The 27,692-nt window shown below is 34.5% G+C and overlaps 1 protein-coding gene across 1 annotated transcript in view; it reads right to left on the bottom strand.

Moving 5' to 3' along the window:
- Positions 1–27,670, bottom strand: part of MMUT (methylmalonyl-CoA mutase) — a 33,525-nt gene extending 5,855 nt beyond the window's left edge. Inside the window, exons 1-11 of the mRNA XM_045843417.1 lie at positions 27,529–27,670; positions 23,851–24,275; positions 22,490–22,857; positions 18,254–18,411; positions 16,050–16,221; positions 14,466–14,714; positions 11,432–11,543; positions 9,563–9,678; positions 7,459–7,574; positions 5,726–5,857; positions 4,467–4,614 (exon numbers count right to left, since the gene is read on the bottom strand). Coding sequence (XP_045699373.1) covers positions 4,467–4,614; positions 5,726–5,857; positions 7,459–7,574; positions 9,563–9,678; positions 11,432–11,543; positions 14,466–14,714; positions 16,050–16,221; positions 18,254–18,411; positions 22,490–22,857; positions 23,851–24,235 — 1,956 coding nt within the window. The 5' untranslated portion in view covers positions 24,236–24,275; positions 27,529–27,670. The remainder of the gene's footprint in view (positions 1–4,466; positions 4,615–5,725; positions 5,858–7,458; positions 7,575–9,562; positions 9,679–11,431; positions 11,544–14,465; positions 14,715–16,049; positions 16,222–18,253; positions 18,412–22,489; positions 22,858–23,850; positions 24,276–27,528) is intronic.
- Positions 27,671–27,692: the final 22 nt, after the last annotated feature.

The following is a 27,692-nucleotide window of genomic DNA, read 5'->3' as shown; positions in this document are numbered from 1 at the left end:
TGAGTCTTAGATTTTCAAACAGAATGAGAAAGAGTGAAGCTCCAGGACCTGCTTGCCCCATGGAGACACCAAATTAATAGCAAAAATGTGGACCAAAATAATGTGGTAAGAACTCTAGTTTTAACCAGTTTAGGATACAAAATCATAAAGGGTACTTTCAAGTATTCATTTATATACCCACTTTCTGTAATGAGTCTGTGACACTGCTTTCATAATTTACACGTATTTAAACCTTTTCATATAAAAGATAACCTAAGAGTTTCTCACTGCAAATATAATGTAAACTGAGAAATTTGGGAAGGATAAGGCTATCTCAGAAACCACAGCACAATTATTAGTGCAAAACAATTACCAAAACCTGTGAATTTTCTAAGTTTGGCAAGATTTTAAGGCTCATAAGTTTAATGTGGAAACAAAAGATTCTACACCCTCAGTAATGGAGCCACATTCAGAAAGATCTCTAGGTAAGTCACACAGCATATAGATCAAATTTTGAATCTGTGAAAATATGTTAACATACAAAACTAAAACCTTTAAATAAAATGTACATACTACCCTGGCTGGCGTAGCTCAGTGGATTGAGCGCAGGCTGCGAACCTAAGTGTTGCAGATTCGATTCCCAGTCAGGGTACATGCCTGGGTTGCAGACCATGACCCCCAGCAACCACACATTGATGTTTCTCTCTCTCTCTCTTTTTCCCTCCCTACCCTCTCTAAAAATAAATAAATAAAATCTTAAAAAAAAAAAGAAAATGTACATACTATTGCCATTGATCTCTTAAAGATAAGAAATTTATTTAAGTATGATTTGTCATTCATATTATCCATGCCACCAAAATTTATCAGATTAAAAAATTCCATTTAAACAATTCAATTCCATGCTTTATGCTTATATAAATTAAACTATACTCTGCATTATCCAATGTTGAAAATTTTAAAACTTCACACCTAATTTTGATTGATTAAATCATTCATCAAAGAACTGCGGAATAGTACCTTCAACCACAGACCATTTTTTTAAATGACATATTATTCATGTTAATAAAATAGGTGGTACTAAAAGGCCAATTATATTTTTATAGAAGGGATTTAATTGGAAATAAACATATAGTTCTTCGAAAAATTCTTTTAGGTGCCAAAGGCTGAAGAATTTTTAAAAATTACTTTTACTTAATGGAACTAGACACCAACTTAAACCATACACAAAAATAAATTCAAGGTGGATAAAAGATTTAAATATAAGTCATAACACCATAAAAGCCCTAGAGGGGAATGTAGGCAGGAAAATTTCAGATATTTCACGCAGCAATATTTTCATGGATATGTCCCCTGGAGCAAGAGAGATAAAGAATAAACAAATGGGACTACATCAAATTAAAAAGCTTCTGCAAGGCTAAAGAAAACATCAGCAAAATGAAAAGGGAACCAACCATATGGGAAAATATATTTGCCAATGATACCTCAGACAAGGGTGTGATCTCCAAAATATATCAAGAACTTACACGACTCCACTCCAGGAAGACAATCCAATTAAAAAATGGGTAAAGGACCTGAACAGACACTTCTCCAAGGAGGACATACATAGGGCCCAGAGACATATGAAAGGATGCTCAGCATCACTAGCCATCAGAGAGATGCAAATTAAAACCACAATGAGATACCACTTCAAGCTGGTCAGGATAGCCATCATTAACAAATCAACAAACAACAAGTGATGGAGAGGATGTGGAGAAAAGGGAACTCTAGTACATTGTTGGTGCGAATGCAGACAGGTGCAGCATCTGTGGAAAACAGTATGGAACTTCCTCAAAAAACTAAAAATGGAACTGCCTTTCGACCCAGCAATTCCACTGCTGGGATTGTATCCTATGAATCCTGAAATACCAATCCAAAAGGACCTATGCATCCCCATGTTCATGGCAGCGTTATTTACAATAGCCAAATGCTGGAAACAGGACTTGTGCCCATCAGTAAAAGAGTGGGTCAAAAACTTGTGGTACATTTATACAATGGGATACTATGCAGCAGAAAGAAGGAACCCCTACCCTTCGAGACAGCATGGGTGGAACTAGAGAGCATTATGCTAAGTGAGGTAAGCCAGATGGTGAAAGACAAAAACTATATGATCTCACCTATAAATGGAACCTAATCAATGAAACAAACAAGCAAGCAAAACAGAACCACAGTCATGGAAATAAAGAACAAACTAACACTAACCAGAGGGGAGTTGGGAGAGAGATAATAGGGAAAGAAAAGGAAAGGTCAACCCAAGGAACATGTATGAAGGACCCATGGACAAGGACAAAAGGGGGGAGGATTGAATGTGGGGAGGAGGGTAGGCAGGGGAGAGCAATGTAATTGAACATGTGGGGACCACTGTAATTGAACAACAATAAAAAGTTTTTAATAAAAAAATAAAAATAAATGACACTTTTAACATTAAAATAAATAAAATTACTTTTATTTAAAGCAATATTTTGTAAAAACTACTAAAATTGGAAATGCTCTGTATTTGTTCCCTATTTAAAAAAACAAAAAACTAAAGTAAAATGGTAGAACATAATTTTAAAAATAGAAAAGTATTCACCTTAAAGAAAGCAAGCTAAATATATAAAAATATATATAAAATCTAAAATATATTTGAGATTCTTAATAAAACCAACCTTAAAAGTATAAGATTCTAAACACATTTATAATCTTAACTACCAACCACAGTAGAAAGACATTATCTCCAGAAATTTGGGCTCTTTACAGTAACATCTTCTAGACTCTCTAAAGTATCATTTAGAAATTCAAAAGGGGAAAACTCATATAGGAGATTCTACAAAGACTGGGCCCCTTCAAAGGTTTACTTCATTACTGGTAAAAATTCAGTGAGTACTCTTTTAGTCTCATCTAAGTTGTCATATCTGTATTATACAACAGTAGTACTTCCCTCTCCTTGAAAAGCTGCTTCTTCAGCTTTTATCCTACTACTCATCTCATTTCCTTTCACTCCTTTGCTGCTACCTTCTCTTCTTTAATGTTCAAGTTTTCTCATATTGTTTTATATAATCTGTATGGAAAATTACATCCATGTTCACGGTTTTAAATAACATTTATACAGTGATAAATCTTAAAATCTTGTCTATCACTGAGGCCTCTCTGCTATGCTCCAGGCGTGTATATCCAACTTACACAGTCATCTTCATGTGAATGGTCTTCAGCTGGTTCTCTTAAGCCTGTCTGCCTGCCTGTCTGTAAATAGACCCTTCATTAAATTTTCTTCAAAATCCTAGCTGACTTTTTGTTTGTGTGAAGATGCTGATACTGCCTTGGTTAAGGCCTGTACTGTCCCTCACTCAGATTACTGACCATCTCACTGGACTCCTTGAATCTAGTCACAGCTCCTCTCAATCCATGTCAGGAAGTGATTTTACTACAAGTCAGCTTTCTCAAGTATACAGCTGATTGTGACACTCTACCCAAACACATTTGGGATAAAGTTCAAACTACTTAGAATGGCATACAAGGGCATTCATCATCATCTACACACCATCCAAAGCACTGTATTCTACTTTGACTGAACCTCTTGCAGTTACCTGAAGGCATCACACTCTGCACCTCTGCTCAAGCCAACCCTTCTTCTTAGCATGCCCTTCCCTGGTTTGTTCTCCAGGCTTCTGACAGGCACAATTCAAACATAAGGTCCTGAGATTCTTGGACAAGTTCCTTGCCCTAACTTTAGTACAGTAATTATTACTATGCTGTGATTGTTGGTGAGTCTGTTACAAGCCTGTAATCTTCCTGAAGACAAAAAAAAAAATTGTAGCTTATAGAACTCAGAACCTAGCACCTGACAGATGATCGATAAACATGTGGTAGATAAAGCTTTTAATATAAAAGTTATTACAATTTACCCTTCAACCAAAGATTTTTTTTGAGTGCACAATTCATCCTCATCATTCTACAAAGAATTTCAGCTTTGTTTACTTCCAAGAAATTATTTTCCTGCTAGATCTAATATTCTGTGATCAAGTAAAATACTGCTGGAGAGTAAAAAAAGAGAAAATCTAATTATGAATCAATTTCACTCTTATCCTTGATTTCCCTTTCAGAACACTTTCTACCAATCCAATGTGGGCTATCTTTCCCACAAAATATTAGTCACACCTTAATAAGCAGTGCAATGAGATATTTGAAAGTAATCTTCACAGTTTCAGAAGCTTAATAAAAGTTATAGTTTGGAACTGACAATGATTTTTACAAAGTCTGATTAACCAGTACATTAGAATGAGTTATAATTTATTCTTATTTCTGTCCTAATTATTACATTATATGCATTCAAAAAGAAATTAGGAAATTTTCTGAACTCAAATTCTTCTTTTACAACTTTAAAACATCACCATGCTCTATTATGTTTTTGATTTTTTCTAAATGTGATTTATGACACACTTTTTGAAATTCCCCCCAACAATTTTAAGTACCTGAAAAAGAGGACCAATGTCCACATCAAAACCAAGATCAGCAAATCCTGTAGCTATAACTTTTGCTCCTCTGTCATGTCCATCCTGCCCCATTTTTGCCACAAGAAGACGAGGTCTACGACCTTCACGTTCCATGAATTTATGAACCCTAAGCAATATTTTAAAATACAACAGTTATATATTAATTGTCCAAAGATAGGATATAAAAACTATAACTTATTCACGCTAATCTTTCAAGCTTATTTAAAAACACCTAATTTGTTTACTCAGATTTTGTTAATACCTCCATTTTACACTGAAAACTCCATGAAAGCCTGAATGTTTACCATCTCCCCCTTGGAAGAAGGTTAGAAAGATGGCACAGCCTGTGCAGCCGTAACACTGAGAGCATCACAGTGCAGCAAGATGAGAAAATGACTACTTTTCAGTTTTAAGCCAGTCTCCAAAGTACATGGAGATACTTAAATATAAACTAAAAATAGCTTTCAGAGTCATTTATACCTAGATGTGACTCACTAGCTGTTTTGACCTGTCCATATACCTCCCTCTACATGTATGAACTCCTTCAAGTGGACTTCAATGTGGGATCTAATAATGACATTAATCAAAATACTTACTTAAATAAGTAAATTGACAGTCCACATGAAAAAGCACTATATTTATTTCTGACAAAAGAAAAAATACTCCATTTTGATGACTTTCACCTTGGCTGTTTTGGTATTTATCTCATATATAAGTAGTCATATAAACATTTTACGGGGAAGTTTATTACAAAGTTTGAGAAAACCAATCATCAGGAAACTACCTCTTATACTTGTGATGCATGATCAATTTATATTAATGTATTTTTCCAAATCATGTTTGTGTCATTACTGCCAGTTCCATGAAGGCTGGTTTCAATTAATGTATATAGATGGCAACCAAATAATTACTTTCAAATAGGAAAATTATGATTTTACATATTTTGAGCAATTAAGCAATGGAAATAAACTTAATATGAAAATAAAGAATGAAATTTAAGTACCTGGAGGATATAAAGCAATATCAATGTCAGTTAAACATCTGTTTGAAATGAGAAAATACTAAAGAGGACTATAGTGAAAGTTAAAAATATTATTTTAATAAAACTACAGACTAACAGGAAAGCCAAATTAAATATTTTCCAAGGGGTATGTGAAAAAATTAAACCCACAATAGATTCTTGGGGATTGTGTTAACTGAAAAGGTGATATGCTGCTTTAAGAAATCTCACATATTACCTCTTGATAGCAAATGATATCTCTTTACTTTCCCCAAATTCCTGGCGATAGGCTCCGCTCACCATACGATCATTAGCTTTATGTTCACCAAATACTTTCTTCATGGCATCCGTAATTTCTCCAACTGTACATCTAAAACATCATTGGGAAGTAAAAATATTTAGTTACCTCAATATTCAACATAATGAGACATGTTTTATTACCTAAGTAAAAAACAGGGTGTCAAAAATCTAAAGAATTTTTTAAAAAAAGGAAAAAAAATCTAAAGAATTTTTTTGCTGCATCATGAAAGTATCTTTCTTCAGACTACTCATAAAAAAATGATTTTGGATGCCTTTACATATAGTAAATTCTTTTTCAACATTTGTCAACAAAAAATAAAAAATGACTGGACTAAAAACTATAGATAGATAGGCATCTAAAGGTTACTGAGTAACTCACCACAGCAATATAAATGTGCAAAGAGTAAGATATACCTTGATGTTTTTTAATAAAAAGTCTATCTTTTAGCATATACCATCCATTTGTTTATGAATTCATTCTACATGTCCTGAGTACCTAATTCAGGCCAACCACTGCTAAGTGCTAGAAACAGATTGATATGTAAGACTGAAAAAAATAAATGAAAGTACCTCTTCTGTTCTTATAGAGCTTAACATCTAGTCAGAAGATACAGATAGTACACTAGGTAAATGAATAATATAATAATTTCATGTGGTAACAAGTACTACAAAGACACTAAAATAGGCAAAATGGAATGGGTTGGCTGGGAAAGCAATTTTAAGGGTACTGAAAATATGAAGATATGATTTTTGAACTAGGCCCTAAATGATGAGAAAGAGAGAACACAGGGGAAGAGTATTTGAAAAACGAAACACTACATGCCTAGGTTCTAAGAAGCAGAAAAACATGTTTGGTATTCTAAAAATAGAAAGACATTGAAGACACAGCACAGGGAAGGAAGTAGGATAAGACAAGGTCATAGAGGCAGGCAAGAGTCACATCCAGCATGACCTTGCAGGCCATGGGAAGATTAAGTAATAATTTAAAAGTAATGGTAGTCCACTGGAGGGATTTTAAGCAGAGAAATCATCTTCTCTTAAGAAATTAAAACTGAGAAAAACAAAAACCCAACCCACATATTATTTACTCTATCCCTTAAGTACTTAAAACATGTCTTTAAAAAGTTCATTATCTTACACAATAATAATAAAAGCAAGAATAATTTATTTGGTGACATTATCACATATTGGGAGAAGAGCTTCTGTGAGTCATTCGCTTTTCTCCATGTCCTGTGAGGCAAAGCCCTGACTGCCCTTGACTCTGGACCACCTTTTCAATGGTGTCTCTGTAGCGAATAGCCTTGGAAGACAGACACATTGTCTACCTCTGGACCCAGGGCAAGTTCTTATTGTCCAACATATTAATGTCTCCATATACATGAAAGTACATCAAACTTCAACTTGCAAATCAGTGATATGGATTCATTACAATAGTGTCAAATGTCCTGAATCACAGGGAAATACACAAGTATTAATACTCTCCATTCAAAACATATGAATGTTTTAAATGCACAAATGTTTAAGAAAAATAACAATTAACTTTATTTTGGTCTCCAACATTTTCTTTTAGGTTCACATGGTTTATGGGTTCAACCTTTTGTTTTAGTGCACTCTGAAAAGCTAACTAGTCAACTTTTACTGTTTAGAAATCTCCAAAGTTATTATCATCACCTTGCACGAGCTGCATCCACTGCAAGAGCCAGGATATTCCCATCTCCACTGGCAGCACATTCAGTCAGTGCAGCAAGACACCGTTCAGCCAAAGCAGGATCCCTGCTACATTTGACCTTATCAAAAAGGTCAAGGAAAGGGAGGATTTACATGAATAGATCAGAAAATCAGACCCTGATATACATCATACAGAAATTGTTTCATAATCCTAACCTCAAAAGCCAAAGAAAAATAATAAAGAGAATAGTATGTATCCTAGGACTGATATTCCTTTTATTTATTTACTCACTCAACAAACATTTAAGGACTTCCAAAAATAATACCAAATTCTGTATAACCCTGACAAATCAGAAACAAGCACGGAAATAACAAATAACAGTGCTGACCCTTCCAAGTAGTACAAGCTATTTAGGCTTTTCTAATTTATCAAGATACTGAAAACAAGTGGCTCTTTTACATGAGGAATTTCAAAGGCACTAAAGGTTAATAGTGACAAAGAAGAAAAAAAGAACAGCTTACAACTTAAAGAATCGTTTACTTACATTTTGTTTCCCTGAGCTAATTAACAATATATCAGTAATAATATGTATATACATTGGGTTTTTCTTTTTTCATATTTAAAAATAATCCCAGCCAGACAAAGAGAGAGAGAGACCATGAGAAATACTGTGATAAAGAACGACAATGAAAAGCATGGTCAAAAACTTTTTTCTTCAGGTCCTACATACACTATGCTCTGTCAACACCTGTCTAATCAAAGTTACCTAAAATCCTATTTTTCACAGGTTTTCATCACCTGTAAGAGTCTAAAACATTATACTACTCAGTATGTCGCTAAAATTATTTAGTCTCTATAAGCAGAGGTGCCAGAAAATTTATGTTAAAGGTAAGGAAAAAACAAACTCCATTATTAAATTTCTCTTTCTTGCCCAAAATAAGATCTATCATTTATTGTAAATGGAACCCCTCAAGCTTGAGGGTATAGAGTCAGTAAAAGCCTCAGGTATAACAGAAGAGAAAAAGGGTTTCCCCAATGTAATAAGTATTGAGACTTTTGTAATTGGTGGAAATAAAATGCTACATCCTAAAAGGGTCTTTTAAAAATGACAATGTAAGAAAGAAGTCATTATCTTCTGATGAAAGGTGAAAGAGGAAATACCATTAAACACCTACCATTCCCTCTTAAAATTAAAAAAAAAAAGATGGTAGTTATACATTCAATTTAACTGAACAAAATCTGATAGATTCTTAAAGGACGTATGAACTGAGAGGTAGAAAAAGTTTTATACTAAACAATCACAGGGTAAGTGAACAGAGAAAAGTCATTAAGGAATTTCAAGCACCTGCCTTAGAAACAGCAGTAATTACAACAGCCAGAGATTAAGAGACCAAGGTATGTATTTCTATACAACAGAAATATATAGGTTACAACAGTAAAAATTAATATTAATATTAATTAATATTAATTAATAATATTAATTAATTAATATTAATATGTTTTATCTAGTTTACTATTGCATATACTTTGGATCATCTCAGTGAGAAAGTAGGAATAAAAGGATAGAAAGTGCTTTAGTTTCAATTAAAATAAATATAGTTCCTTATAAACAGTAGCTTACTAAAAAGCACTACTAAATACATTTTAATTTTTTAAAAAAGACAGAGTAAATGATTCGGAATAGTATCAGGAACCATGGTCCAGTGGAAACAAATTACAGTGAGGTACAAACACTGACTGTGAACTTTACTTTGTTTTTAACTTAGAGTGAGTTACATAATGATCTGTGCCCTAGTTCTAATCTGTAAATGATAAGAGGTATTACTATGGTGTGATTTTTAATACTAACATATAAGTTTCTCAGAGGCAGATATCATGATTTAAAACATGAATTTTTGGTGTCAACAGACTTAGATTTGAATCCTGCCTGTTCAGTTATTTATCCAAGTTTCTCAACCTCCCTTATCTTCAGTTTCCCTTACCTTTAAACTGTTGGGAAATAATACCCACCTCATGAGGTTGTTGCAAGGCTTAAACAGGACAATGTAAGGGCTTAGCCAGTGTCCAGAACACTGAAAGCACTCAAAACATGATAGCTATTATTACCTTCTTAAGTTTTTCAATCTGCTTGTTACGCACTGAAGTATTATCAATTGCCAAAACATCCACAGGTTCTTCTTTCTCCAGCTGGTACTTATTTACTCCAACAATTACTTCAGAACCTGTTAATTTCCCAGAGGAAAATAATTTGTAGATTCTACTCACAAATGCATGCCTCACAGTAATAATCTGATCATCACGTATTTCCTATATAAGTTTAATATTTTTTAATTTTTTAAAAGATTTTATTTATTTATTTTAGAGAGGGAAGGGAGGGAGAAAGAGAGAGAAACATCAATGTGCAGTTGCTGGGGGCTGTGGCCTGCAACCCAGGCATGTGCCCTGACTGGGAAAAGCATCGAACCTGCGATGCTTTGGTTCACAGCCCGTGCTCAATCCACTGAGCTACACCAGCCAGGGCATATTTTTTAATTTTTTTAAATTGATTTTAGAGAGAAAGGGAGGGAAGGAGGGAGGGGGAGAGAGAGACATTGATTTGTTGCTTCACTTATTTATTCATTCACTGGTTGATTCTTGCATGTGTCCTGAACAGGAATCAAACCCACAACCTTGGTGTATGGAGATGGTACTCTAACCAACCAAGCTACCCAGCCAGGGCCCCTTAGCAGTTTAATATTTTTAAGTAGTCTTCATAACTCATAATGAAACTTTAATACAGATCAGCAAATCCCAATACAGGATGCAAGTGGGAGGAGAAAGAACAGGTATATGTCAGAAACTCTGTAAAGGACAGTTTCTATTATTCTCCCAAGTGATATGCTTTCCCGAGTTTCTGATAAACCCTCTTCTAACACTTTTACAAAATCAAAGCAGTGATAGTAGCTACTATTTAAAATTTATAAGGTAGAGAATTAACACGCAATAGGTTTTCTAATATTTTCTTGAATTCTCTTATGGCTAATTGCATTAAAACAAAATATATTTTTAATCAATAAATAATAACCTAGAATTAAGAAGACACTTCTTTAACATGATAAAGAATATATTTTCATCCTGGTGGTGTGGCTCAGTGGACTGAGTGCCAGCTTGCAAACCCAAAGGTCACCAGTTCAGTTCTGAGGCAGGGCACATGCCTGGGCTGTGGGCCAAGTCCCCAGTTGGGGGCTTGCAAGAAGCAACCAATTGAGGTATTTCTCACACATTGATGTTTCTCTCCCTCTCTCTCTAGAGGTTCCTTCCCCCTCTCTCTAAAAATAAATATATAAAATCTTGTAAAAAAAGAAGAATATATTTTGCCTCAAACTCCCAGATTATTAGTCTGTCAAAAGATATCCTGCCACCCCTACCCAAGGTTATATCCCTTATTTCCTTCGTTGAACTCATCACAATCTATAATTATTTTTTATTTACTTGTTAATTTTCTCTCTCTCTTAATAAAATGTAAACTCTATGGGTGCAGACCATGCCTGTCCTATTTACAGTTTTATGCCCAGAAACAGCACAGTATCACAAATACTTAAGACTAAAAAAGTGCTGACTGACTGTGAATGACTGAATGAATGACTGAGTGAATGAAAGCTCCGATGCACAGGACGATGACCAATAATCACGTCGCCTCCCAAATGCTGGAGATACCCACCCACACACATGTACATGCACACAACAGGCATACCTCCAGTCACACTCTGTATACTTTGTCCATGTGCTTATCCATGTGCATCCATGCATGCAAAAATACTAACACTGAGATAGACAGATAGATGGATAGATGGATTTAGATGAGGAATACTATACCCAAGTTTTCATTTTTCTATTCCTTTTGTTTTATTAACTATATATGTTATTTTCAAAGAGAAATTAGTATTTCTCTTTACATACTGGATTTCGCATATGAACTTTTCTACTTTCTCTTACCAGAATCTATTCTAGCTTGTCTTCGGGCAGCACATTCTTCAATTCGAAGTTTAGGTATTCCCTCCGCCACAGCTTTGGCCATTCCACCCATTTCTTCAATTTCATTAATGAGCTAACAAGAAAAACAGATTAATAAAGTGAAAAGAGAATATAAAAATATTTTTATAAACTATTCAAATTTATGTTATATAATTACTAATATTAAATTATTTTAGTAAGCCCTGGCTGGTGTGGCTCAGTGGACTGAGTGCCAGCTTACGAACCAGAAGGTCGCTGGTTTGATTCCCAGTCAGGGCACATGCCTGGGTTGTGGGCCAGGTCCCCAGTGGGAGGCACACAAGATGGAACCACACATTGATGTTTCTCTAACTCTCCCTCCCCCCTCTCTCTAAAAGTAAATAAATAAAATCTCTTTAAAAATTATTTTAGTGATAAATTTAATGATTCATAAAAAAAGAATTAAGGTAACATCAAGAGCATGAATCAGAAATTCTTCAGAGTTAATAATGCTGTGTATTTATATTTGAAAATTGCTGAGAGAATAGATCTTAAAAGATCTCACATAAAAAAAATATGTAACCCTGTGTAATGATGTACATTAAACTTCTCTGGTAATCACTTCACAATATATACATATATCGAATCATTGTGTTGTACACCTAAAACTTAAACAATGTTATATGTCAAATATATCTCAATTAAAAAAAAAGAAACACTGTGTTTAAAGTTGCTTAGAAATCAATAGAAAAACTAACAAGTATATTCTGGAAAAATAAAAGTTCTCACTCAGGTCTTGGAAGAACTAAAACAACATAAGTTCTTTAATCTTTATTTTTAATTACATAAAGTTTTCATAGTTATTTAAATATAGACTCTTTAAAATGCAATTTTACTTTTGGTTTGAGCAGCAGAGTAATGACATAACTTCATCCTCACTGACACCAGGAACCACCTACCTTCCATCACAGCCTCATACATAAATGCAATGATGGAAAATGGGTGGTGGAACAGTCAGCACAGGACTTAGCAGAAAGGAGCAAGGTCAAACATGCTTTCTTCTGAAGAAGTCAAGAAAGAGGAATTTGTAATGGATTCAACAGAATCCAAATGTAAGACAAGCTAAAAAATGGGGGACTACTGGACAATTTGCAACTATCTGCTCCCATTCTGTCAGGAGAAGCAGTTTGAGTGCAGAAAATGAACTAGAGATACAATGCACTATCAAACATCAAGGACACAGAGAGGCTAGGGTAAGATAACTAAAATAAAAACCTGCACTCTCAATAATAAGACTAAAGACAAAAGGCACACAAAGGAAACACAATACAGGACATCAAAGAAAACCAAAAAAAGGGAGATTCTGCATTAATGGAACAAAATACTATGAGGGACAAAAAGTAAAATTAGAAAATAAAAATAAGCTCTTGGAAATCATTTAAGTAGAAAGGTAAAGTGGACAACTCTCCAAGAAAACAGAACAAAATTTAAACATGGATTATAGAACAAATAAGAACATCAGATTATCACCTAAAAGGGTCTTTACCTGTTGATTAGGAGTTCTAGAAAGAGAAATTACAGAAATATGGCAGGGAGAAAATAATCAAAAAAATAAAATAATACAAGGCAATCTCCCAGAGCTAAAAGAACATGAAAAAGAGGGCAAGATGAAAAAGGCTCACCAAAGGTCTAGTACAATGGAGGAACTATACACACACCAAGGTACAATGACACAAACTTTCAGAAACAAAGATGTTGAATGAGAATGGCATTAGATTTCCAAATGGAAATATTGGAAGCCAGAGTAAAAAACTAAAAAAAAAATAAAAAATTAAAAAATAATCAATGTTTATAAATTTGCTTACCAATTCTCAAATGAAAATAATTTGAACATAATCAGAACATGAATCAAGTACGAGAGTAGAATACATTTTCAAACATCCAAACTTTCAAACAATTCATCTCCCATGCACCATTTTTAAGAGTTTACTATGAGATGTGATTTAATAACAAGGGACAGATCAACACAGATGGACACGAGACTCAGCAAACAGATTTAACACAGCAGGGATGAAAGGTATGCCCAGGATGATGGCAAAGGAAAGTGAAATAACAGCAATGGTCCAGGGAGAAACCAGTCTAAAACAAATAGGAACATTAGAGGACTGCAGGAAAAACTGATATGGAGATATAATTGTATTGGTAGTGTGGGACAAGGGAAAAAACAGTATGAGTCAGCTAAAATACTAAAGTACCAGAGTAGCAAAATAATACATAATGTCTAAAACTGATGGAATTAAACACTATATACACATACAGCTGACCCATGAACAATGTGGGGATTAGGGATGCCAATCCCATTCAGTTGAAAAATCCGTGTATAACTTTCGACTCCCCCAAAACTTAATTATAGTCATCCCTTGGTATCCATGGGGCAGGCATCATTCCAGGACTCCCCACAGACACCAAAGTACTCAGATATTCAAGTCCCTTATATAAGATGGCATAGAACAATGCATACAGTCAACCCTCTGCATCAGAGTCCCAACCACCAATGCAAAACCAGAAATATGGAGGGTATAATTATTTTTAAATATATACTGCATATTTATTTTTAAAAATCCATGTTTGAATGGACCTGTGTGGTTCAAACCCATGTTGTTAAGAGTCTACTGTAATTCTAAAATACAGAGATAAAGTCAAATAACAAAAGATATACAGTAACTAACTCAAGGAAGCAGAAAAAAAGCAAGCGGAAGACAAAAGACCAATGCTTTTTTTGCTGTTATAAGCCTTTCAAAACTAGGTGTCTTTTTAATTCTTTGAATAAAATACTTTAATACAAATACACATGTACTTTTAAATTAAGTTTCAGTTCAAATACTAGAAAGTCAAATCTAAAATTCCCCTTTCCCATCAAATATTTTATTAATCTTGATATAAATCTATAAGTGATTTAACTTATAAATCAAAACATCTATAAATCTTTACAAACCTGTAAAGCTTGAAAGCAAAGTTTCAAAGAGAAGAAACTGACCTTCAGAGCAGCATCATAGACATCATTCGTGAGAGATTCCATCATATATGAACCTCCCCAAGGATCAGCCACTTTGGGAATCCCAGATTCTTCCTGAATGATGATTTGTGTGTTTCTAGCAATTCGAGCACTTTTCACAGTCGGCAGACCCAAGGCTTCATCAAACGAATTTGTGTGTAAAGACTGAGTCCCTCCAAAGACTGCTGCCATTGCTTCTATTGTGGTACGAATAATGTTATTGTAAGGATCCTAAAATATTTGATTTAAAAAAAAGTTTATATATATATATATGGGCTATAAAAGATGATATGATTAAGCAGTGGCTATTGCCTGCTTTTCTGTCACTATCTACATTAGGTTTCAGAATATCAAACAAATTTACATGAGTTAGTAAATAATCCAGACTTAGAATCAAAGTGTCTAGTCTGTGCTTAGGCATTAAATATTGCCTTTTATAATCCCTGAAATATTAAATATTTTTGTTTTTACTTTTGTATTCCTTACTCTTCTGTAACTGTATCATAAACATATACTTTGTCTACTTAGATTATAACATCTTTCACCTTATAATTCACTATCTCCTAATTATTTTGTATACTTGCAGTATCTATCACAAGATATACACAAAACAGGCACTCAATACATGATTTATTATGTTCTTAACTGTGATTTGGCCAAGTAATCAGACCTTTCTGAACTTCAATTTCCTTAGCTGTAAAAATGAGGAGGTTAAGAAAAAAACAATTATTAAAGTCCCTTCAACTCTAAATTTGTATTTCTCCATTTATAAGTACATAAAGTTATATTTAATATGGAGCATATTAGTTATATTCAGTTTAATATGTATAAAAGAAATCTAACTTTTACATTATAAACTATTTTAAAATATCAAAATAATTTAATATATAAAAAGAATGCATGTAAAAAAGATCACCATAAAAATTTTAATAGAATGAAATTAAAATAAATTACCCAAATGATGACAGTTTTTAAATGGTCTGTTTGCATGCATGCTTATTTAAACATATAACTATAATAAAAATACATGTAATCAAATTTAATTAGTTTTATGTTATGAATTTAACTCTTAAAGTTACTTAAGACAATAGTTATTAAATTATGATTTGTACTTGTTTCTCATCACATTTTTTTCCCTTTTAAAAGTAAAAAACAGCATTCATTAAGATTTAAATGATTTTATATTGTTAACCACTAGAGGGAGACAATTTTATTTATTACGTGTAAAAACAAGTATAGCCCTGGCTGGCATAGCTCAGTGGATTGAGTGCGGGCTGCAAACCAAAGCATCGCAGGTTCAATTCCCAGTCAGGGCACATGCCTGGGTTGCAGGCCACGGCCCCCAGCAACCACACATTGATGTTTCTCTCTCTCTCCCTTTCTCCCTCCCTTCCCGCTCTAAAAATAAATAAAATCTAAAAAAAAAGTATAAATTATCCTTCAGAATAATTATGATTTTCAAATATTACCATATAGGTTCTTAAGTGTATTTCCTGACTATGTCATGCTGCTTACAAGAAAATATATAACTTTGTTAAAATTGTACACTTTAAATTATATACATACCTGCTCAGTAAGTGACCATCCTGATGTCTGACAATGTGCTCTTAGAAGAAGGGATTTAGAGTTTTTGGGCTGAAAGAACTTCTCTATTAAGTGAGCCCAGAGTCTTCTCCCAGCTCTCATTTTTGCTATTTCCATATAGAAGTTCATCCCAATTCCCCAGAAGAAAGATAACCTAGAATAGTAATGTTAAGTCCAGAATTTGGTTGTAGTTAACAATATAAAATGAAAAATAAAACTGATTGTGTCACACACTAAAAATAATGTCAGATTTTAATTTCAAACAACTTAATTTAAATTCAGATCAAACATATATACTTCAGTAAGCTTAAACCTAATATACAAAAGAACAGTTTTAAGCCTATAGAAGAAATAACTATAATTATTTGCTTCAGGTAAGAATTAATTTACTCTGCCCTGGCTGCTGTGGCTCAGTGGACTGAGCTCCAATCTACAAACCAAAAGGCAGCTGGTTCACTTCCCAGTCAGGGCACATGCCTGGGTTGTGGGCCAGATCCCCAGTTGGGGGCATGCAAGAGGTAACCAATCAATGTATCTCTAGAACGTTGATGTTTCTCTCCCTCTCTTTTTCCCTCCCTTCCACTCTCTCTAAAAATAAATAAATAAAATCTTTAAAAAAAAGAGAATTTACTTTATAATTGCTTTTTTCTAGAAAAAGGGTCCTCTTGTATTCTTAAAAGAATTTTCTTTCATTTTTTTATGTTTTTTTAAATAATACCCAAAGGCAGGGATCACCTACAAAGGGAATGAAAGCACAAATTTGCTACAAATAGCAATTAAATTAAGGGTTTTTTTTTTAAAGAATGGCTGTGTATTTGCCAAGGCATATATTTTTCCAATAGTTCCCAATCCACTACTCCCTTTTACTTTATATCCTATACACTTTAGGTTACTTGCCTGAGTCTAAAGGCACAAAGGTTGTGAATCCCTATCTAAAACAAGGTGAGCCCTAAGTAAAGAAACTAAAACATAATAAAAATTCTTGTTATACACTTGGAAGTTCTTAAAACAGCAGTTCTCAAATATTTTGATCTCAGGCTCCTTTTCACTCTTAAAAATTACTAAACTTTTTTATTTGGATATCTCATTTTACATATTAATTCACTTAGAAATAATAAATGTACAATATGTTAACATAAGTAACACTTTTATAAAAAATAAACGTTTTCTAAAACAAAAACATTATAATAAGAGTAACTGTTTTACAATCTTGCAAATTTCTTTAAAGTGTGGCTTAAGGAAGGTAGCTAGAGTTACAATATCTGCTTCTGCATTCAATGTTACATTGTATATCTTGTAGTCTCTGAAAAATATCACTGCAGACTCCTGAGAGAATGCAAGTGAACACGGCAAAGTCTTAATATACGTATGAAAACCGTTTTGACGTTTAAGACCCAGGAAAGGGTCTTAGTGACTCTCAGGAGTCCTTGGCCCACACATTTGAGAACTGCCATCATGATAAGTACACAACAATCCCTGCAATAAGGAATATTCACCAGTCTATAAGCTCTCCGGGGATGGAAACACATTTTCTCATGCTCTATTCCTAGTGCTTGACCCAAAGCAAAGCTTAGCAAGTTACAGTTCATCAGATTGATTTTGACCTCCAAATTAAAATACTTCATGAACTTCATTTTAAGTTTTTTCACACAACTTTATTAATAAGCTGTTTGAAACAAAAATATTTTGAATAGCACTGTGCATTCCAAAACATTTATAAGTGCAACACATGAAAAAATAAAATGTAACAGGTGAGCTCTATATTTTAAAACAAAAATATGTAAATGTTTTTATAATATGCAATGTGTAAATATATAATTTTGTAATATGTAAATATTTTAAACAAATATATGCAAAAAACAAAAGCAAATCTGTCTTAAACATTATGTTTACATTATAATATTATCTGTCAAAATGTGCCCGTTATTAGTGTTCTCTATCAGTGGACAAGACTCCTCTTATTTACCAAGAAGTACAGTCAAATTTAATTCTAATTTTTAATTATAAACATTAAATTCAATAAGTATGGGGTTATTTCCTCATTAACTCTCACATAAACATAATAGTACCTAGTATAACACTAACATATACAAATTCATTTTATCAGTATATTTTGCTGTATGATCATAATATGGTCCTATGCATTTTCTTAATGTTGAGGCAATCTCCGATTTTAATTTACTCACCTTGGGGCAAATTCATCAATTGTCAGGCCAGCCTGGAGTCCGGTTCTACAGTACTCCAATCCATCTGCTATAGTATAGGCCAGTTCCAGAATGGCATCAGCTCCTGCTTCCTGCATATGGTATCCACTAATTGAAATTGAATTAAATTTTGGCATGTACTACATAACAAAAAAAAAAAGACAACAGTAAATAAAAACATAAAAAGGTTCTACTATTTTCTAAAAAGCAACATTTTTTAAAAATGAGGTTCGGCCCTGGCAGTTTGGCTGAACTGGATGGGGCGTCATCCTGCAAACCAAAAAGTTGCAGGTTCAATTCCCAGTCAGGGCACATGCCTGGGTTGCAGGTTCAGTCTCAGGCAGGGTGCCTGGGAGACAACTAATGGATGTTTCTCTTCCTCTACCGACCCTCCCTTCTCCTCTCACTAAAAAAATAATAAATATATAAATAAATAAATTAAAATGATGTTTGACTCAGGTATACTAAGTAGTTTATAACACTAACTAAAAATATTTAATGCTTACTTTGTTATACTTTCCAATTAAAATGGCCAATCCAATCAACCATTACAAGGACTGTACCCGCTCTATTTTTCCAGTGAAAAGGAAACCAACCAACCTTTAATACCAAAAGTTTAAACTTCAGAATTAGCTGGCTGAGGTCAAGAATGTAACCTTTATCCCAAAAACTGAATAAAGACACCTTTAATTTAAAACCAATGACTTTGACCTCATAAGAGGTCCAAACACCTCATAACTTTGGGGTAATCTGCCAAAGATATATAAATTCAATTATTTACTTATTATTATCTTACTTGAATGAAGTCATTGAACATGAATAAGTACACAATGCAGGAAAAAATAGGAAAATGATTCAATCCTAAGTACTACACAAGGTCTGTCTGGAAAAAGTCCAGCCATTGTTAATATAACAAGAACACTTTGCACAACACTAACATAACCTGGCAGCCAAGGAGAGTGGTCTGGAATGCCCAAGTTAGAACAATGATGATTCCACTGTACTAGTCAATGGGGACAGTAGACGCCATTGAGGGAACATGTGCACTGTGTGGTCATCACATTCAAAATGACTGAGCGAGTACAGCAAGGAATCTGCATCAAATTTTGCTTTAAGCTTGAACATTCATCCATGGAAACTGCTTGGGTGATTCAGAAGGCTGCAGCTGTGGACAACTGGTAATTGGCAGCTTTATCAACAATGTGCCTGCTCATGCATCACATCTCATATAAAGGTTTTGGTGAAACATCAAATCACCCAGGTGACTCAGTACCCCGAGAGCCCAGATTTGGTGACCTGCAACTTCTGACTTTCCCCAAAACTAAAGTCACATTTGAAAGAGAAGAGATTTCAGACTGTCAATGAGCTTCAGGAAAATACAATGGGAAAGTTGATGGCAACTGGAAGAACTGTATGAAGTCCTAAGGTGCCTACTTTGAAAAGGACTGAGACATCATTGTCCTGTGGACAATATTTCTTGTATCTTGTATCTTCTTCAATAAATGTCTATTTTTCATATTACATGGCTGGATACTTTATGGACAGACCTCATATATTGAAACAAAACAGGACAAAATGAACGGCTAAAAACCAAAGATTTCAGTTTGATTTACTGGGATACTTAATGCTAAGCATACCTCAAACTGATTCTTTCTATCAAAATCACTAAGAAAACAGTATTTCCAATTCCCCAAAATGTCATTTTAGGTAGGGTACATATTCTGAAGAGCCAAAAATCATTATCCTTCCCAAGAATTAACCAAACACAAAGTAATAAAAACTAAGGATGGGAATTGACTGTGGGAGCAGGGGGTGGGCTGAGCAGAGGAGGGCAAAGGGGGAAAAAGGGACAACTGTAACAGAGTAACAATAAAATATTTTTAAAATAATAATAACAACTCAAGGACAGAAATTCAATGCAGTGATTAAGAACATGGGCTCTGCAATCAGAGAGGCTCAGATTCTAGCTGTCATTTGACCAGCCATGAGACTGACTGTAGGCAAGTTTCTCAACCTTTGTTCCTGGATTTCCTAAAGTATAAAATACAGATAATAATTATACCTTCTTCATGGAATTGTAGGAGTAAATACAATGATTCATCTAAACCACCTAGTATCATGTTAGTACACGGCAAGCACTCAAAAAATATCAGTTGTTCTAACACATGGTATGGTTTATCTGTATTTTACTTTGCAAATATGTATAACTAACCAAAAACTTTTTTAAATGTTCCATCACAAAAACAATAAGGAGATCAAAGTACATGGAATTGAGATACTACTTGAGTATATCTGGAGTTGACAAATAAGCAATGAAACAGGTGCTTCTCTATCAAGAGGAGTTTCGTAGCAAAATTTCCTTAATAAAAAAAATACTGGAATATTGAGATATTATTCAGCCTTAAAAAGGAAGACTATTCTGACACATGCTACAACATGATCCACCTTGAGGACATGATCCTAAGTGAAATAAGCCAGTCATAAAAAGACAAATACTATATGATTCCATTAAATGAGGTTCTTAAAGTTTTCAAATTCATAGGAACAGAAAGTAGAATGGTGGCTGTGGGAGAAGGTGGGGAAGGAGGAGAGAATGGGAAGTTGTTATTTAATAGGTACAGAGTTTCAATTCTGCAAGGTTAAGAGTTCTGGAGACAAATGGTGGCGATGGTCACACAACAACGTGAATGTACTTAATGCCACTAACTATACACTTAAAAAGACTAAGATGGTAAATTTTATGTTATGTATATTTGCCACAACTAAAAATTGAGTTTGCAGTTTACAAAGAACTTTAATATAGCATTTGAAACTGGCATTTTTATCGCTTATATAAAGGACTATATAAAGCAATTTTGAACCTGTAGATGACTTTAGGATCTTTTACAAAGTGAAATGTCCAAGTATGTGACAGCATAGACCGCTACATTCTCCACTCTCCCATAACACCTAAACCGTAAATCCAGTGTGCCAATGCACCAGGACTACATTTCCAATCTTCTCTCACTGCTGGGTGTGGCCATTGAGATATACAAGTAGAAGTTTGGTTTCTTCCTTCTGGAATCACCTTTTATCAAAGGTCCCTCTCTTCACATAAAAACACATGGCCCACCTACTTCCTTAACCATGAGCTTGCACACTAACAATAAAGGAAAAGCCAGATGAAAGGAGACTGGAACCCTGATGACTGTGGTGGTTCCTGATAGCCTACCTCACAACGTCTTTCACAGGAAAGAGAACTGCCTCCCATTTACTTTAAGCTCTGCTATTTGTGTACTGTGTTCGTCATATGCTGCTAAACGCCACCTTTCTGGCCATACATTCTTAAAATTGAAAAGGTAATAGAAATGTACATTTCTATTCAATACATTTCATATGGGCAGATGGAATCTATGAAAAAAATGAAACTGCAAAGTGTAAAAGCTAAATATCAAAAGAGGAGAGTATGCAATGCTTGCAAGAGTTCTGAGAGAACAGCATTATAAAAGGTTAGAAAGATAAAGGCTTGATGGTAGAGGAGAGATTTGCCCTTTGCTGTGCAACAATGGTCTAACTTTAAGATTGGTAAGAAGAAGAGCACTGCCATCAGGAAGCAAAGTGTGAATGATGGGAGCAAATATACATGAATTATTAAGAGGAAATGAAGAAACTGGGTTTCCTGTGGAGGGACTGCCGTTAATATAAGAACACTACAAGACCCTTCTTTTCCCACCATTCTGATTGGGAAAGATGAACCTAATTCGGGGTGAAATATTAGGAACCTCATTGTGGTTGCAGATTTAAGTGATATCTTGTAATCCAATTTTTAACAGAAATAAAGCTTATATTTTGGTCCCTATCAGTCTGAAACCAGTGTCTAATCACAATCAAATCTGAGCTCTGGAGGAAAATGAAGAAGTGTAAATTATGAGCCCTCTTCAATTATAACAATTATCAGACAACAAAAATTTTAACAATAAAGAAAATACAATAAATGTCTAGCATCCAGATTCCTGCAGGTACTGACAAACCATGCAATGAATACATTAAAGACAAAAACAAAAAACAAAACCCTAACAACATACACACACAAAAACAAAACAAAACAACCCATACCAGACTTAATACTACAACTATTACTCAGACTCAGCTACCAAATTCAAATTAGGTTACGGTATTTTATAAAAATTCCTACAGTTAAAGAACTACTGCAAAGCCTATAATAACCACAAAGGATACCTTTGCTGTATATTGGAAGATGTCAGCAATAATTTTCATGGATGGTTGTGGAGGAAAAATATAAGTATTTCTGACCATAAACTCCTTTAGTATATCATTTTGGATTGTACCAGTAAGTTTCTCTTTAGGTACACCTTGCTCTTCTCCAGTTACTATAAAATTTGCAAGGACTGGAATAACTGCTCCATTCATGGTCATGGAAACTGACATTTTTTCTAAAGGAATTCCATCAAAAAGAATGTTGGTATCTTCCACAGTGTCAATTGCAACTCCAGCCATTCCAACATCACCACGAACTCGAGGGTTGTCTGAATCATAGCCACGATGTGTTGCCAGATCAAAAGCAACTGATAATCCCTGTTGACCAGCTAAATATATAAAGAAAAAAATAATGTAGGATTAAAGAGTATGGCATATAAAATAAACTGATTTGCCTATCGCTACTGTTGATTAATCTTATCATATTTTTATAAAATTTTTATGCTCATAAATGACAAAGTTAAGTAGATATTTTATTTCCTAAGATAGTCAGTTGTTTCCCACATGCTAAACTGTACAAACTGAAGTTTCAGACTTCACTATAAGAATGAAAGAAACAAAAGATCTCACTAATCCCATGTCCATCTGAGGATTTTTTTTTAACAATTTTTGATAGAAATAGTTTTACGATTCATGTAAAGATCTGGCTGTTCATATAAAGTTAACAATATTTAGTATTTGTGTGCTCACTTATTTTTGCTTTTATTTAATATGGTCATTATAAGATGTCTTGGCTATTCAAATTTTCTGGGAAAATTATGTGAAAAACTAAAATATTCTACACTAAATGTAAGTTCAGTCCTCCATAGCGCCAATACAAATATCCTCAAGTTTATCATACAAACAATGTAATTTTATTGTAGATCAGAAAGAAGAAATAGTAAATAAGATTTTCAAAAAATTAATGCTGGATAGCACTGAATATGTTTGCACCACATTATTATTTGTTTATTGCTTTCTTTAGGCATCACTTAAACCATTTTCTCCTCTAACTCCTGACCTAAAATAATGTTTAATAAAAGATTTCAAAGGCAAAGTCAATGTCTCTTGTCTTCTTACAGCTTCACTTCACCAAATTACATCGAAACAATGTGCATACAACTGTTGTTTGCTTTCAAGAATTTAATGTTTTGTTCTGGCTCACCTATCTTTTGACCATGGAAGTTGAAAACCATTCGTTTTTTTCAGAGTTATATTCTAAACTACAAAATTATAAAACAAGTATTATCTTTATAAAGATTAACCAGCTTCCCCTCAAAAAAAACCAAGACTAGAAAGTCTATATCTGATCATAAATACTGCATCTCACATTAAAATCTCACCCTTAATATTGTCCTTATAGAACTTATTGCTCTCTTCAACGGTACTAAAGCCAGCATACTGGCGGATGGTCCAGGGCCTAAAAGTGTACATGGTGGGATATGGTCCACGTGTGAACGGCTTCATTCCTGGAAGCTCTTCAGGTAAGTCCTTGGTGTCCCTGCTAGAATATAAGGGCTTTACAGAAATCCCTTCTGGGGTGCGCCATATTAGGTCTTCTGGATTTTTGCCTTTCAGCTGCTTTTTAGCCAGGGCAGCCCATCCTGGGTGAAGCGGTTGTTGCTGGTGCAGAAGTCGCTGACATAAAAGCCTGGAGCCTGATGACTCTTTTAGTTGCTTCAGGTGATGAGGTGAAAGCAGAAAGAGCCGACTCTTAGCCCTCAACATGATGGAGCATGGAAAACACCCAACACAAACAAAAACTGACCTAGGAAAAAAGCACAGGATGCGTTTCTTTACAAGAGAGGCAAAATGGGAGCATTTGGTGAGAAAAGAGAAGGAAGAGGATATATTAGTATTATTTCATCTCTTCTCTTTTTCTGCTTCCTATACCTGATATTTATAATTTTGGCCCCTCTTCTCTAGACTTACTATAATTCTAGTCCTCCACCTCAATAGCCTCTTAGATGGTTTTACTGCCCAATCTGAGCCCCCTCTAAGCCATTCTATACACTAACACCAATGCAAACCTGATGTCACACTTCTCTTAAGATTTTTCAAAGGCTCTGCATCATATAGAGGATATAGCATATAGCCTTTTAATTGAGTTTTTTTCATTCTGCAAGTTGTCACGTAACACTGACTTTATGACAGACATTGTTTTGGCTGCTGGATAACAGCACGATAAGGAAGACAAACAGGCACGTAAAGCCCACCATGACCTGCTTACTTCTCAGACTCACCATCCTCTGTACTTTTTGTGTTCAATAAATACTGGATTACCTGCAGTCCCCTTCATATTCCAAAGTTCTGTGACTTGCTCTTGCTCTTCCACCTGCCAACAATGTTCTTCTTTGGCTAATTCAGCTAAGGCTTCATCTCAAACATGCAGGGTTTTCTATGTGCCCAGCACTACTCTAAGAACTTTATATATAAAGTAGCAATTTTAATTTTCACAACACCTCATTTATAGACAAGGAAACTGAGACACAAAAAAGTCACCATTTGAACCTAGGCAATCCCATTTCAAAGTCCTTGAATTTAAGTTACAGCCTCTCTTTGAATCCACAAGCTCGGCTAAATGGCCTCTTCAGTAATCTAAAGAACTCTGTGTCCCTATTTATACATCTGTCATCTCCCATATGACAATGTATTAGAACACTATTTTTATGTTCATATAAAATACATTTATTTATGTAAGATATATTTGATATTCATATAAAAACATATATCATATATACATCTCTATATACAGGAGTGGGCAAAAATAGGTTTACAGTCGTGAGGACAAGAAGTTTATTCTTGTATTATTATTTATTATTGTATTATTTTCCATACGAACTGTAAACATACTTTTTCCCACTCTTTTATATCTGTGTATATATGTCTTCTCTGCTAATCTATATACTGCTGTGACATCAGATCTATATATATTTCCTATAACTAGCACCAGTCTTACACTAGGTGTCTAAGTCCAACTAAGTCCAATTTCATCATTTTACATATGTAGAAATTAAGGTTCAGAGAAATAAATAAAATGACTTGATGAAAATCCCACACAGCAAAGCAGTAATCTATTCACCTGAATTACTACTCGTTAGAACTTAGCATTTTAAAAGATTTTGAGATGTAAATTTTAATATACTCATCATGCCATATTGTTTTATAGTGGATAGGTCAAGAAGTAATGTGAACCTTAATTTCTATTTTCCATACCATTTCTTATCTATCGATTTAGTAAAACTTAAAAGAAAATAAGAATACTCAACTTTTGTTAGGGGGTTGTGAAACAAAAGACATAAACCACTGGTTGGAGTATTAACTGCTTTAACTACTTTGGAAAACAAGTTGCCAGTATGTACAAGAAGTCTCAGAAATGATTACGCTATTCCACTGAGGAACATCACTCCTGGGAAACTTACTACATGAAATACATGTTCCCTATAGTTGTAATAAAACTAAGAAACATCATTGAAAATGTAGAATGAGTAAGTAAATTATAGCATAGGTATTAAAATGTATTTTAAAAATTGGCAAAACTAATCTTTGATATTAGAAGTCAGGAGAATAGTTACTTATGATGGCTAGTACAGAAAGGGAGTAAGAGAGGAGCTTCTGGGGTGGTCATGATCTGAATGCTGATTATATAGACGCATTTAATTTGTGGGAATTAGTCATACTGTATAATTACTTTATGTGCACTTACATGTAAGTATATTATACATAAGTCAAAATTTTAAATATGTTATACAGTTCCTTTAAAAAGGAGATGGGCTAAAAAAATATTAAGTGAGAGAATCAGGATATAAAAATTGTAAATACCATATGTTCAACTGGGTAAAAATGCATAGAATAAAGTCTAATTGAAATATAAAAACAGTTCCCACTATTTTTTAAGAGCTATTATGCATTTTATTCCATTAAATACATAGGGTCCTTGTCATCCATCTTCTTGCAAGCCATATACTACATGTTCTAGCTTCAAAGGCAAGCAAGAAAATAATTAAGTTATAACTGAACCACTAGGGTAGTGGTAGACATAAAAGGTAATTTGAAAACTGTCTGAGACTAGATTATAGACAGGAAATATCATATTATTTCACACAAAATATTCATGGGGCTTTCCTAAACCTGGACAAATGACTGGGAAAAGCCCCACCTAAGTGACTCCCTGAAAATCACACAGCAAATTGGTACAGGATGGAAAAAGACATCATTTTTTAGATAAGAACAGAACTATTGCTGATAGTAACAGAATTAAATTTTCTTAGAAGATCCATCAAGAGAGACGTCAAACATTCAAAGAAGCAACATGTAAAAGCAAATAACTTTCAAGTGTTGGCTGTTTTCATGTAGGTCCACATTAATACTTCAAGAACCAGCCACCTCTAATGTTCAGCCAACATACAACAATAGCATGCAAATTAAATTAAGTGTCAGAATAAATAAATCATTAAACATATTAGGAGAAAATCATCAAGTGATCTAAAACTTTACACACATACACTATCCACGGTTCCGGCTTCTGAGAGAGACGGCTCTCTTTCTAGATAGAACAAGCTAGTAACTTAACAATTTTATGCCAATTTAGACCTTTCTTATTCCACCTCTCACCGTTACCTCCACCTGTATACGGAAAGTCACTTTGAGTGCCACCACCTCTTACAAAAACAAAAACCTCACAGTAACAAGTGGAACCAAGGCACGCTTCTGGAATCGTACAAGAAGTGATCTCTGCCCAGAAGAACCTCTAGGTGGATGGGTGACCAGGAAAAATGGCGACATGGACCCCAGGCGTTAAAAACACCTTTCATGAAAGTGAGAGGTCGGTGGAGAATCTAAACCTAAGGATAAAGGCAGAGGAGAAAGGGATACCGTCACAGTAGGAAGGTAAAAAAGGAGAATGGTGGGAGGGTGGAAAGAACAGAGCCTTAGAGGACAGGGGTAAGGGGGAGAGGGGAGCCAGAAGAATGAAGGGATTTTTAAAGAATGATGTGCCCCAAGACAACAACCGTACTCACTGCCCGGCTTGTCTCGGACTTCAGCTTTGGGAGAGCGCCTCTGACCCCTGAGCGCCCCGGGCCCCGCTAGTCCGAGCTGGGCCCCGCAAGGAGCAAGCGCAGGAGCCAGCGGGAGTCGGGGGGCGTAGTCGACAACGCCCTCCTCCCAGCCAATCGCACCGCGC

Source organism: Phyllostomus hastatus, unplaced genomic scaffold (genome assembly GCF_019186645.2).
Source record: "Phyllostomus hastatus isolate PE091 unplaced genomic scaffold, TTU_PhHast_1.1 phas_contig_40, whole genome shotgun sequence".
Lineage (NCBI taxonomy): Eukaryota > Metazoa > Chordata > Mammalia > Chiroptera > Phyllostomidae > Phyllostomus > Phyllostomus hastatus.
The sequence above is the reverse complement of the archived record's forward strand: the minus strand, read 5'-3'. Positions and strand labels throughout refer to the sequence as shown.